This window comes from Cebidichthys violaceus, unplaced genomic scaffold (genome assembly GCF_023349555.1).
Source record: "Cebidichthys violaceus isolate CVI_PGR_0920_01 unplaced genomic scaffold, fCebVio1.0.p SCAF_2, whole genome shotgun sequence".
In the NCBI taxonomy this organism is placed as follows: Eukaryota; Metazoa; Chordata; class Actinopteri; order Perciformes; family Stichaeidae; genus Cebidichthys; species Cebidichthys violaceus.
In genome coordinates, this window is record NW_027176372.1 from 1,736,065 (window position 1) to 1,750,837 (window position 14,773).

Here is a 14,773-nt window from a genome sequence, read left to right on the forward strand (position 1 = left end):
GAGTGACGGCTGTAGGGATGCCGCGTGGCTTTGCCTCTTGTCTTGCCGCTGTATGAGCCATGATACCATTATGTCACGGGTTTGATGGAGGATTGCCTCCGAGGCAGAGGACTCATTTTGATCCGGTAATAAATCTAAAATGGCCGTTCTTAATGTCAAACCGTCTGGTAAATCTGCATTAAGTGATTCTTGTGTGCGATTCCAACACTTCTGGCTCTTGTCGTCTCCTGGTTTTCTCAAAAGATAGACGCTGCAGCAGAAAGAAATCCACGCTTCCTCTTCTCCTCAAGTCTGAACTAAGGACACCGATGAATGGTTCGCGACACATGGACGTCCCCAATCTACGCCACTATTTATATATTTCTTCTACAAACAAAAAACAAATGCAATCGTAATAACCTCGTATTCACGCGCACACCACACTGGCTGAGAAGCCGTGGAGGTTTTGTTTTTCCTGCCCGTGTTGGCTTCCTTTGTCCGAGTCTCTTTTCCAGAAGCTTGAGCGGAGCAGCCAGTGTGTCGTTAGAGCCGTTGATGGGAACGAGAGAGGACGTGAGGACGTTGTGTGAGCCTCCTCCTCGTCTCCTTCCTCCCTTTTTATTTCTGTCCTTGCTCCTGGAGCACTGTGGCACAAAGGGGACGTGCCACTGGGAATGCATGTTGCTGCAGTGCCGTCATGTTTTTACCCTTTCAGAAAACATGCTGTGTTCACCACCTTTGTACCTCTTCTAGAGATAAGTCACCCGTGTAGTCCGGCCTCCGCTCTCTGCGCCGGTCAGCTCGTCTGAATTACCTCGTGTCCGTTAGCAAAATAAATCACATGAATGGAGAGGGAAGCAGTGAAAGGGAACCACTGATGGTGGGCTATGAGGCCTGGCTCCTCCGTATACTCTCTCATTTAGAAGCCAAACATGTTCCTTATTTCACCAAATTCAGCTGGCTGTCCTTGTAGTCGCTGGACGGTGGAACACTGGATCAGACGGTGTTCTGTCCCGACATGATGGCACTTCTGAGTGTTGGCGTCGTCGGGGAGTCTGCAGCAGGTGGTAACTGCTCAGCTTTATGCACAGGAGAGTCGGCAGAATGTCAAACAGAAGCTACCATCAGGAATTTTTTTTTTGGAGGCCGATCACCAACTGCTGGAAGCGGTATTTCACCGATACGGATCACCGATCATGCTATTGAAATTTAGAGATGAGAAGGTATCATGCATTGATTACTCTTTTATGTTTATGGACAGGCAACTTGTGCAACATATTCCTCACCTTTTTATACAGAGACTACATGACTCTACTTCTCTCTTGATTTATTCCCTCAGTAAACATTGTGAACATGAGTTTATGGTCTCAATCTCTAGTTTACAGTCTTCTTCTACACAGCATTGACGAGCAGGGTATGCTTTAGGGCGGGGCTTACTGTGATTGACAGGTCGCTGCCTCTACCAGAGCCTTATACGGCGTCTCTATGTCACGCCTCCGCATTCCAAATATGGTCACTTCCTGTTCATCGATTGCAAAAAAAATAAATATGGTAACGGTCGTATTCCGAGATGGCGACGGCGAAATCGCCGAACTCTAGGCTTCATAACGGCAGCCCTCAAAGCAGCGGGGGACGTCGTCCACTTGTTGTATACACACTGTGTTTTAGAGACACAACTCATGACTGCAGTGAAGCCATTGAGCCACATAGAGATCAAACTGTTCAGAGATCGGCACCCTCAGCGACTCTTGTCTTCTAAGTGTCTCTTTTGACGTAGAATAGGACAAAAAGTAATGTTCCCAGAGCAGGACGTGCAGGTGGACACTCTGGGGGGAAAAAGTGCTGTTTTCATTAAAGCTTCTCTTGCACTCAGACCCCCTCAAATACCCGGAGTGTCGCCCCGAGGGCTCTTTAAATATAGACGGGTTGGTGTGGTGTCAAGCGAAGGAAAGGACTCCAGTCTCTCTCTGATCCTGTCCCGGTTTATCTCCAGTCTCTCTCTGATCCCGTCCTGGTTTATCCTCTGCCTTGTTTGCTGAGGAGATGAAGTTAAGTGTCCTCTGGGAGCTTTTTATCAGTTTAGGTCTTTCTGCTTTAAAAACCTTTTGCACTTTCTTGGCACAACCATCAGTTGTTGATATTGAATGCAAAGGCAACCAGACATATTTAAACGCATGGAATCTGCTGCATATATTCATGGTCCCAAGAGGATTAATCATAATGTGTTATGTTGACCCAATCAAAGTTATTTGCCAAACTATTGGGGAGCTCAGCATCTTGTTTCACAGAGGATGAACCATTTATTTTTTTATTTTTGGAAAAGGCAAAATCAAGTTGACCGGATATCTACAGTAGTTTGCTTTATTTTAACGGCCCATTGCCGTTTTCTTTCTCCTTCGTTCAGTCAAACCCTTTCAGATGTTGGGAGGCAGTGACGAACATCGCTGCTTCTATTCACCGGATGACTTTTTGTGATTGTTTCTTTTTTTTTTTTTTTTTTTTTTGGGCATCTTGCAGGTATCGTACAATGAAAAGTTATTTCCAACAGATGACAAGGCGGACCAGAAAGTTCCCTTGATGACATTTTGCCGTCGTACATTGCACCACAAAGACAGTCTGGCAGCCCATCACGGTGTGGTACCGGAGGAGGTCGTTTTGACTTTCTATCTCCATTGTGTACAGAAATACTGTGTAATGTTCTCTTTTTGGGTTTGTTTTCAGCACCTTTTATAAGACGTTGCTGGGTCAGTTGACACCTATAAACTAGCTGTTAAGTGGCAGGAGAATGTTCTTACCTCGCTCAGATGTTTTACATTTCTACATAAAGCATACATTTCAAATGGCTTGGCTGTGTCTACCTGTAGACCACCGCTGCCCTCTCATGAATGTGACCAGTTTGTTCCCATCTTATCCAGGCAATGTGATCGCCCGCTTTCCATTTTGCTTAAGACGTACGTCGATTATTTCAAAAATCATGGCGTCAGAAGAGATTGGTGTGATTTATTCATGGAACCTGGCTCTAAAACAAACCACAAACATGCTTGTTTGTTTTAACCGTAATCTCCCTCCCAGCCTTACAATTTAGAGCAATCATTTCCCCACAATTGTCATCTTTGCTACAGAAAGCAAACAGCCCAAGGGTTCCGCCCTGAAGCCACAACGTTGTCAAACAAGACGCTGCACTCGCTCTGGTTGGTGCTTATTAAGCTACTCGCACAAGACGCCCGGGCGGCTCCTTCAAGGCGCAATCTCTCTCCTTTAAGTTCAACACCGGGAGACGTGTTTTTAAAAGCAGGAGTACTTCGCGGTCCTCTTTTGTTCCGCGTTGTGTTCGTACATTGTGTGTTCTCAATTACAGTGCCTTATAGTAAAATAACACGCGTTTACAGAGTGTGTGCTTTGGCAGAGTTTCAACTCTGGATCATTTCCTGCTTCAGGGCGTGTGACCATGGGTTTGTTGTGTAGCTGTTTCCATGCGATTGCTAAGATCAGCGCGAGTCTTCAGAAAAGCACTCTGCAGTTGATCGGTGTGATGGTTGAGGAGGCCAGAACCTGAGTACCTCTGAGCATATAGTTCCGTCTTTAAAGCCTCGTAGTTTGCATAGACAGACACCCTTACTGTGTTTGATCTTGAAGGGCACCAAAGCCTGAAACTTGAGCCTGAAGACCTCAAAGACACAAGTGATTGCCTGCAAAAAAAAGTGCTTCTGCTTAGAAATCTGAACTGTTTCAAACCAGCTTGAGATGTTTTGTATTGATCAGTTCTCTTAAGATGTTCCTCAGCGACTGGTGAAGGTGAAACCTATAAAGGCAGAAATGGTTTCCTGTTAATACCATGTTGGAGCTCTGAACCACAGAGATTCAGTGGATCAGTGTCACCTTGACTGCTGCTTCTTTAAGATCCAAGCTTTGTTTATCACAAACATCAAACCACCATTTCATATGAGCTTCGTGGCGTCGGACCCTTCTCTGTAACCTCACAGAGGCTCTGCTGGTTTAAAAAAAGAAATGAAATAAATAATCATCACAGTCCAAATTGATTACATTCCCTCCAGCAGACTGTCACCTCCTGATTGAATGAATTCAAACTCACACAGCTCGTAGGGAAGGGACGTAATGACGGCTCCCGCTACCTTGTATTTATTATTTTAAACAACCATGAGAGACGATTAATTGAATTGGTTACCGTGACGAGTGTACATCCTGTTTCCACTTGACCAAAGGACGACTCTTGCAAAGTATCCCAAGGCCTGAAATAATCTATTTAGTTTCCTTTAGAAGTTCTAGTCATTGGTAGAGGATCTAGAAGGAATTCTAACAAGAATTTGTAATTTCAAAGGAAGGAAATGTTTGTACTTTCCTACGAGCTCCCGCTAGATATTTGCCCTCCTCAGGCCCACAAATGTTTATTTAATCAAGTGAACATGATTTCTATTGGCGCTGGAGTCATGGTGATTTAGTGGCTCACTAATACAAAGGATGGCTCACACACACGCACACACACACACACACAGTTTTGCAGGCATTTGTTCATTAACCAGAGGACTTTCTAAACCTGGTGATGCCGCTATTTGAAAAGTCATGTAGCGATCATCAAAGTTATTACAATTCATCCAGTGGGAAAGATGAACGTCTGTACCAAAGTTCACATCAATCCATCACACAGCTGGACAAGTCAACGCCATTTCACGCTAGCCGGTCGATCTCAACTTCATAAAACCCTTCAGGTGTCTTCTTAAAACCCAAAGATTTACAAGTTCTAAGTGAGACAATAAGCAAATTCTCCCATTAGTCAAGCTATGACGAGAGCATGTTGAGACTGAAATGATCAGCAGATGTCTCAAAGTCCTCTGTTAGCACCAGAACAGGTAGAACCTGCTGTGTAAATCACGCCGGTGTCACCATTAAATCAGCTCTTCTAGTTGAATTCCTCTCCCATGTCGTCGACGAGTTGCAACCATTAATCCAGAGAGTCTGTCGGTTTGTAGAAGACCTTTTGTTGCTGACTCATCACGGTGATGGAGCGGTGGGAGAGCGGGAGGCGAGCCGGGGGTTCTGTTTTCAGACGGACGAGGTGTGTTTGATGATCCTTTCGGGGTCACGGCTGCTTAGTTAAATGATGGTGAAACAGAAAATTGCATAACGGCATATTTAAGAGTCTTTTTTTTACTTTTGTCATCTTCTTTGGAACATGATGGTTTATAGATTCGTCATTGATCACCAGGAGAGATGAACAAAGCACTGAGCCTGGCTCGTGTTCAAACCTGTTGGCAATTATCCCACCGTCCAATTACTGTCACTGTTAATGGCAGACAGCATGCCGCCATCCATTCTGCAGAGCAGTAGACCAACGTCATTTGTAAGAGACGTGCAGCAACGCATTGGAGAGTAGCCGGCAGCCAGGGCTTCAGTTCACCATTACAGGATTTCTAAAGGTCATATAAAGGTCATATAAAGGTAGGAAGCATGCGGTCAGAGGACGGTATCGAGCTACGATTCTCAACCAGGGGTAAAATAGTTTATTTTTAACATTTAATTCACTATAGAAGAGTCATAAGAGAGACCATTCTCATAGTTTCACTTCCACCAACTATAGAGTTCTGCTCTAAATATCATCAACCGAAGTCTTGTCAGATGGAGGCTTCTGGAGGGAAATCTAATCAAAGGCGGAGCTAAAGGAAATGTTTTTGCGCATTCTCTACGAGCTCATAGATGAGAAAAGATTAGCCTGAAGAATGTGGGTAATTGTATCTGAATTCTCTACTGGATCCAGTCGTCTTGATGGGTCCATGTGACGCCCGCCTCTCCTCAGAGCAGCCCTGATCTCGTCGGTATCGGTTGAGGCATGTCGTCTGAGACTTCATTTAGTTTTATTTGCGTGATTTGTGGCGCGTCAGCGGAGCGTAACGTAGCTGCTGCCTGGCTAATTAACATTAGCATACGCAGACCTCGACTGTTCACTTCCTGTTGGTTACCAGTGGAAGCGGCCTGTCCTCCGTCTTTTAATGAGCTGCAGGTCAGCGGAGGTGAAGAAATGAGCTGGCGGGACGGCGTCTCGTAGATCCTGGTCGACTGGAGGAAAGAGAGCTCGGACCCTCCCACCCGATCTTTGATCCAACCTCAGACGCAGCGTCCTCTCCTGCTGACCGTCGCTCGTGGCTCTGGAGGTAATTGACTCCACCTTGCCGTGGAGCTGCCTCCCTCGGTGGATTTAAAAGTAGGTGGGCTCAGTCGAGAAACTGCCTGCTGACCGTATAAATTCGTCCGGACCCCCGCTTCCCTCCTTCCCTCCGAGTCTGTCCTTTTTTTTTTTTTTTTTTTACATTTTCGTCTTGCGACTGCTTATTTGAACTGGCCTGCTCAGTTTCTCTGTTGATGCTGGTGGGCGTGAAGTTAAAGGCTCGGAGTTTGTAGATAAACAGTCGGACAACCTCTGGTGAACAAGTTCTTGTAGTTAATTCAACAGCCTTTCTGCACCGTTTAACATTCAGCCAGGGATTCACATTAGGATGCTGTTCTATGGAGACTCATCGTCCTTTGCTTTTACTACGATGTAGTAATGATGCTGTGGCCTAGCTGGGTCCCTCGTCTTCACAAAGACTCTGCAGAAATTAAAGGTGCATCGTTGACTCGGTGACCTTGCCTGTATCATCATCACGCTGTCTCTCTTCTCCGACGTCTTTGTCGTCCTCTGACGGCGTCTCCGCCCCAGAGTTGGTGTTTTCTCTTTTGTTTCTGTAAGAGGACAGTTTGTGCCCAGTTTGTCGGCGTCGCATCAAAAAGCTTTGCATGTAGTTTGAAGAGCGTTCTTCACCGGGAGATGGGAAGTGACCTGTTTGCTCACCAGGACCTTGCGGCGGCTCTCCCCCTCGGTCTAAACTCGTCACATGAAAGCTCAACCTTGCCCCCCCCCCCCCTTCCCCAGAGGCTGATTTGACAGACTGTGAACATGCAGCAGCAGCGAGCGATTGATTATGGTTCAAAGAGTCTTTTCATCAACGAGTCGCCCCGACGTGTCCTCACCTCTCGCTCCAGAAGAGATGCTAACGGACAAGATTGTGTGTGTGTGTGTGTGTGTGTGTGTGTGTGTGTGTGTGTGTGTGTGTGTGTGTGTGTGTGTGTGTGTGTGTGTGTGTGTGTGTGTGTGTGTGTGTGTGTGTGTGGGTCACCGACACCTCAGCGGTGACAATGCAGCGCGGGCGTTGTTTTCACTTTCATCCGAGCCCCGTCACCGTTTGTCCCCCGTCTCTGCAGCAACGGCTGAAGATGACTCAGCTCCCCGGTGACCGAGACCGCCGACGCGTGATACAAAAAACCAAACAATCCGCTCAATCACACCTCGGTTGTCTCACAGCGTCCTCTGTCCTCTCCGTCTCAATCTGTCGCCTTCTCGTCTCTTTATGTATTGTTACACAGAATCACTCTTCTGTACATCGGAGAAGATGATGGAGAGATGGTGTTAGATCCTCCAAAGAGGCCAACGGTCGCAGTCTTGATGAGTTTTTAACACAAGAGTTTCACCAGACTCACTTCACGATGTCTGGAGCTCAGCTTCATATCGTGAAAGTGAAACTACTGGAAGCTCATATCCAAGAGAACCGGATCAGTCCCGAGGAAGATGAGACTGAAACGCTGTTTTTAAAGTGTGAATCAAGACTCATAATTCATGACAAACGTGTGTTGAGAGGTTTGAAAAGACACGTAGGGTTTGTTTTCACACAACAATCCCCTTTAAGTCTCGTTAGTTTGTTTACTGCCGGTCGATTAATGAGGACTAATGCAAAATATGATTATATTACAGTCAAATGAGTTCATTTATAGGACAACCGCAGTTTAACGTTAAACGTTTATTTTAACGGAGATGAGATGATCGTAGATGGGAGGTCATGTGATCGGTTGTGTGTGTTTCACAGTGAGTGAGTGGGCGTGCACCTCTGTGTCTGTCCGCGGCTAATCTCACACCTTGCTGCAGCAAACGGACAAATATTTTTTTTGGACGCTTATTTTTGAGATGGACTGATCTGAGCACATGCAGTCCTTTTTTAACCAACGTCTCTCTGCTCGTCCTCCTCCAGGCGCCCTCGCCGTCCTGATCCCGGAGCTGGACCTCGTCATCTCGCTGGTGGGCTCGGTCAGCAGCAGCTTCCTGGCGCTGATCTTCCCTCCCATCCTTCAGATTCTGACTTTCCACACGGAGGGCACGCTGTCGCCGCCGGTCACCGCCAAGAACGTCGCGATCAGCCTGATCGGGCTGATCGGCTTCCTCGCGGGGACCTACATCGCCGTGGAGCAGATCATCGCCCGCAACGCTCTGAAGCGAGTAGAGACGCTCGCCTCCTCCTTCAGGGTCCAGTGATGACAGGAAGTGACTGTTAGCGGTGGAACAACACACCCAGGCCATTCAGAAACCATTTTTATTTTGCGTTTGGGCGGTATGAAGCTGTGAGGACTCGTGGTGTTTTCATCATGTTCCACCGCTTCACTGTCCCGTCTTAATCGTGACACACGCCAACTGCCGGTTACTTCACCCGTCATCAGGTCCAGGATGTTTAGCGTAATCTCATGGTAACGGATCATTCCTTCAGGTAGCGTCGACAGGTTTTTAGGAGCGGTTTTAGAGGCTAGTTTTCATTTAAAAGCTAAATATAGTGATGTCTTTGAGCAAATTGGCACACATGCTGATGTTTAGTGGACTGGTTTCCCAAACTGCTTCTCAATTAGAGCTTTTAGACCATCAAACTCCTCCTTTAGAGGAACAATCTACTTATTTTTTTGTCGCACTTTGATTTATGCCTTATTCAGCACTACTTTGACGTCACGCAGACTTTAAATCAAGTAACTGTAACTTAACCAAACGTAGAACAATGAAAGGGTTGAGTATCAAAATGTTTTTTATTGGACACGGCTTCAGTTATGAATTGTACGTATGCAAGCCCCAGAGAGTCAAATGAGGGAAAAACAAACATTCTGGTGATTCATTTTCTTTTCTTATTTTAAATCTGTTCCTTAGTTTTCGTTACTGTTCTCATTCCTCCATGCACTTTAAACACAAGGTACGTATTGTGTGTGTGTGTGTGTGTGTGTGTGTGTGTGTGTGTGTGTGTGTGTGTGTGTGTGTGTGTGTGTGTGTGTGTGTGTGTGTGTGTGTGTGTGTGTGTGTTATGTAACAGTGTTGTCTTTCCTTAATTTACAAATAGTTTTTTAATCTGCCGTTAGAGAAAACATGAACGCTCTCAGTCCTAGAACACGGTGGTGGTGAACTTCAGCCTCTTGTGGCTGAAATGAGTATTACAACCGACATAAATAAAGTTAAAGAACATTATATTGACATATGATTTATGTTTTCCTCACTTGTTCTTCAGTAGTAAATACAGGAGATGGAACGATGTAGATCAGACTTATTAAATGAATCACCAGATTTGTCTTTTTCCTCACCGTCCTCTCTGGGCTTCCGTAGGGTTTGTCCCTTTCGCTCATCAAATCCTGACAGCGAGGTTGCACGTGTCCATGCAGAGTGTTTACAGTATAACTAAAGTATGGAAGTAAACTACACTTATTAAAGGAAGAAATAGGATGTCGTAATCATGAGATACGGGAGAAAATGATTCTTGATGTACACGATTACATCACAAAGGGCCTCACAAAGCCCCCAAAATCACAAAATGCTGGAACATCTGGCTCAAGAAACACTCAAAGGGAAAACAGACGACATCGAACTTGTTCATGACGAGATGGATATTTATATTTTACTGTATATTAGATTTTTAAAATCTTTCTTTTTTGTTACTGTCGACATATTTTGGTTGCCATTTTTGCACAAAGAAAGAAAACCCAGCTCAATAAAATCTCACTGATGCTCAACCCCAGAACAAGAATCACCTTTTCTCTACAAAACAAATTAAAAATATATCAGACTTTAAAAAAAACGTAGTTGTACTGTTTTTTATTTAGGATCTCTTCTGTGTAACAATCTTATTTTTTTTGATCCAATTCATTTTTTTCTATATGTTTTGATGTACACACACATTAAAGGTTCGGGTATTTGTTTTTTTCCAACATTATGCGTTTTTACGACACACTGCTAAACCCTGAACACGTTCTGTTGGTTTAATTCCAGAGAGGCTCTGCTTGTGATATAATGTAATATGTATTTAATATAAATCGTGCGTTTTTAATTACAAGCCATAGGTATTAACTCATGAATCAAACCTGCTTCAGACGCGAGTCGACGCGTCGTAAAGCTTCTGCACTGCTGTGTGTCGTCGGTGTCTGTGTGGCCGCTGTGAGCCTTATGTGTGAAGCTGCTGATCTAAATCACAGCTGAAGTCTCTTTTGTGAATATATCCTTTTGTTACACATGTAAATGTGTGTACACACACACACACACACACACACACACACACACACACACACACAAAATCTCATTTTACTTACCCATTTTTCTCCTATTTCCTTATATATATATATATGTATATGTATATATATATATACGTATATGTGTGTGTGTGTGTGTATATATATATATATATATATATATATGTATATATATATATGTGTATGTATATATATATATATATATATATATATATATATATACACACACACACACATATATGTGTATATATATATATATATGTATGTATGTGTGTGTGTTTATATAGAAAATAGGTTGAATGACATTTTCTCCACTGGACACTTTATGATGATGATGATGATGATGAAGATGTGCAGCTACCAAAAGAAGACTAATTTAAGTTTGCTCATCTTCATTTAGGGCGGAAATTCTTTTCTTTCTTTCTTTTTTTCCCAGCAAATGCCCAACTGGAGTTCTCCGAGGCCAACGGTTTAAAAAGCTGCTCTCTGCAGACGTTTGAGATTTGATCAATTAAGAAGTGAAAGAGTGCTAAATTGACATTTTAAGGGTTAACTGTTTTATTTCCTTCATGAATAAATAACATTCTAAAGTATCACTGTGCTTTCCTGTCTTTTTTTTTTTCTGCTAAAAACATTTTGTTCTCGTTAAACAGTCGTGTGTTGGTTTTGGCGCCCCGTGTGGACAAAGGCGGTGTTTTTATGTACGACTATGAACTGTAGTATAATGATGCTTCATGTGTTAAAGCTGCATTCTCTCTAGTGTCCACCAGGGGGCGACTCCTCTGGTTGTATAGAAGTCTAGTCTAAAATGACTCTACTTCTCTCTTGATTTATTCCCTCAGTAAACATTGTAAACATGAGTTTATGGTCTCAATCTCTAGTTTACAGTCTTCTTCAATACAGCATGATGTTCATTTAGTACATTATGCTCCATTTAGAGTCAAACAGACCATAAAGCAGGGGATGATTTAGGGGCGGGGCTACATGGTGATTGACAGGTCAGCAAGACGACTTGGTTAAAGTTAGTAAAATGATCATGATTTGGGTTAAAAGAAGTAGTTTCATAACTTGTATATGAAAGTAACGTCACAACATTCTCACGTCAACACGTCAAATACGGCATAAGCACCTTTAAAGAAACATTGTGGGTGTAAAGTATTTACATACGACTGTAAGAAAGAAATCACTTGGATTTCACCTTTCAACAAGAGGAGCTGAGCTTCCTCAGCCTCGACCCGGTGAGTTTCACATCCTGACCTCTTCTCACATCTTTTGAGTTCGGGGGGGGGGGGTTTGGGCCATTTTGGTTTGACCTCAAGGTTTCCTTTTGGTAGTTGCTGTCTCTTCAGAAGCTTTAAGAGACATGAGGAGGAGGATCGGTCCCCGACCGGCCCGCTCTGACACGTGAGGGTTCTGTCTTCAGGGACAGATAATGGACGTCTCCGTTAATGATCTGACCCTATAGACCTGAACGGGTCACCTCTCGGCCCCTCTGCTCTTGATGGGCTTTGACCGCATTGAGATTCATGCTCACAGCTGATTACATAATGAGCAGAGTGTCACCTGAGAGGCAGGGAGACAGTTTTTCATGCATGTTTGAGCTTTTGGGTGGTTCGTATTATTTAACACAGAGATGAATGAATACATTTCTACTTTCATTCAGTGCCAGAGAGTCCATCCTGACATTGATTTTTATATGTATTTTTTTCGGGGAGCGTTTGATCCGTTTGTGCATCGTTCTACTTTGCATGCTGTCTCAGCTGCGTGCACGCTGAAATGTTCTTATTGTTTTCAGTGAAGCACAAAAGAGAGGGTCGGGTCCAAAAACACTGGATCATCACCCAGTAGACCTCTGTTCCTGTCCTGTGGGATGCTGACTTGTTTGTTACCTTGGTTCCTTTTTGCAGGAAAAAAATAACGTTTCATAAGCTTGTATGAGCATAAGTCGAATCCAGTGACTCTCTGTGGAGGCTTTGAGCTGCTTTAGGTTGAAAACAGTCTAAAGTACACTAGTTCATGCTGAAACTCATCTCTTCAGTCGTAGTGACTTGTAGCTGCCGGTCACTATTTCACCACTTTACCTTTTACACAAATGACTTTCCTCGAGCTAGTTTCTAAGGAGACCAAGCACAAAGTCATGTGACGGTTGATTAAAGACGTAGTGTCTCTACTGATGAGCTGCTCTTCGTTCTGTGGAGTGTGTGACTTTACATGACTCAGTTCAGACAATGTGACCGAGGTAAGAAGGATGGAAGAACCTCAGCTGCCATCTCCCGTCTCCTGCCTCCTTCTCATCTTCTCATCCCTTCACTGCTGTCCTCTCTTCTTTCTTTTCCTCCTCTAGCCTCCTCCTCCTCCTCCTCCCTCCTCTCGCTGCAAACAGTTTGCAGAGACGGTGTTGCTCCCGGCGGTGTTGCTCCCGGCGACAGCTCCTCCGAACTGACAGGATTGCCCCTCAGATCTCCCCGTTCCCGCAGCAACAGCAGGGCGCTGGGATGGATTGTGTGCGTTTTAACGGAGAGAAAGCAGACCGCTGTCAGTCTGGACTCAAACGATGGAGACACAAAGAGATTTACATATGTGAGGACAGAGCAGGGAGACGAGTCGTGTTCACGGATAAAACCACGATTAAGTCTAAAATAGGTTGCTGAAAACGCCAAATTTAGCATTTTTCACTTTAATATCTTGTGAATAATGAACTCTTTCCATAAAGCAGTCATGGCATGTAAACAAAAGTACACATTTGAATCCATATGTTTCTGAGAGTAATGCGTTCTCACTCTTCACTCAGGTCAGAGCTCAGTGGCCTCTAGTGTCTAGTGTACACTTTTCAAAATAAACTTCCGTGTTCTCAGGAAACAACTTGGTTATCTGAAGCAAAAGGTTTGGGCTAAAATAAGTACAGTTGTTACAGGACAAGTGTTTTTAAAGCTGTACCCAAGACATATTTACTGTGATAGCGCTGCACAATGAATGTAATATTAATCGTGAGAGATATTGGCTTCCCACGATGAAATGAACACGATCGACTTTAAAATGCACGCTCAGCTCGTAGAAAACTAGAGACCATCCAGATGTTTAGCACCTGCACCTACTTTACTGAATGTTGCAGCTTAATACATTCTATATATACACATATCTTATACAGACGAGTAAAACGAAACGCACTGAATCCCGGTAAAGAAGAACCGTATTTTACCCGAAGGCTCATTTTGGATGCAAAGCCAAAAATGTAGCGCGACGTTAAAAAAAAAGCCGAGCTCTGCTGATTTTAGTTTTGGTACAATCGCTTCTGTGAGAAACCGTGAAGAAGGACGCGTCTTATTATGATGCAGAGGGTTGAACAGCAGGCGTGAGGAAGCTGTGCTCTGCTTATTCGACTCGTGTGAAAAGTTGTGATCAAACAATCGTTTTCGGCCGTAATCGTCACAAGGTGACAAGAGCGTTCATAGATGCACACATTTGCTGAAGAACCATGAATTGGTTACCAGAAACACCGGTGGAGAGGAAGATAACCGCCTCCAGCTCTGAACTTGGTGCACAGAGTTTGGCATCGATCTACGTTTCCCTCCTTAGCACCAGCAAGTCTCCAGATATCCTCCTCACTCACTGTTCATGTTGAACTGTCAAACATCCAATAAGTTCTCAAATGTGTGTTTTCAACATGAACAATATGAAGCGGCTAAAGGAGCGTCGTGTCTTTCTTCTGAACTACACACAGATGCAGAGCTAGAAACTCACAGTGAACCTTCTTTTTATTAAGACATGTTGTTCAGGGCTTCTTGTCTCGTCAGCGTTGCAGACATTCAGAGGAAACATTCTTCGAGGCGATGTGCAAAAAAACAGCGTGTGAACGGAAAGCGGGTACATTCTCATCGACCGCTGGCTTCCACTGCGAGAGGCGGACCCTCAGCCGGAGGCACGGACACTTTGTTTTTTATATTTTCTCTAAAATGATATATATCTATTTTTACAACACAAACAACAACAAGCTCGGTCCATTGCATTGATTTTTAGCGCTTAAAAGAAGGAAAAAAAAGGCAACTTTCGATGAACACGACATGTAAAAAGACGTTTTTGAAACCCTCAGTGGGTCAATTATATCTGCTGCTGTCCTCAACAAGTGCTTCTAACTAACTAACACCTTGGTTTGATTCACTAAACCAGCTCCTGTGGATGTGAATCCACATCAATATGCTCTGTTTAACTCACTCTTTAATTTAATATCTAACTTCAAATGAAGGCCAGGGAAGTGTGATCTGTTTTAGAGACACAGTGACTCACATTCATCACCCAGTAGACATGGCTTTGGTCATTTGCAAGTGAACAGATGTCTGCTTAGATCCAAACTGAGACATCGAAAACCCTTTTCAATATATCAGTCATATTCATATTCAGTGATTATATGTCAATATTTAGA

The 14,773-nt window shown here is 43.9% G+C and overlaps 1 protein-coding gene across 2 annotated transcripts in view; it reads left to right on the forward strand.

The window, feature by feature from the left end:
* Window positions 1–10,486, forward strand: part of slc36a1 (solute carrier family 36 member 1) — a 23,636-nt gene extending 13,150 nt beyond the window's left edge. For both annotated transcript variants that reach the window (XM_068714070.1, XM_068714071.1), the window contains exon 12: window positions 8,055–10,486. In XM_068714070.1, coding sequence (XP_068570171.1) covers window positions 8,055–8,335 — 281 coding nt within the window. In that variant the 3' untranslated portion in view covers window positions 8,336–10,486. The remainder of the gene's footprint in view (window positions 1–8,054) is intronic.
* Window positions 10,487–14,773: the final 4,287 nt, after the last annotated feature.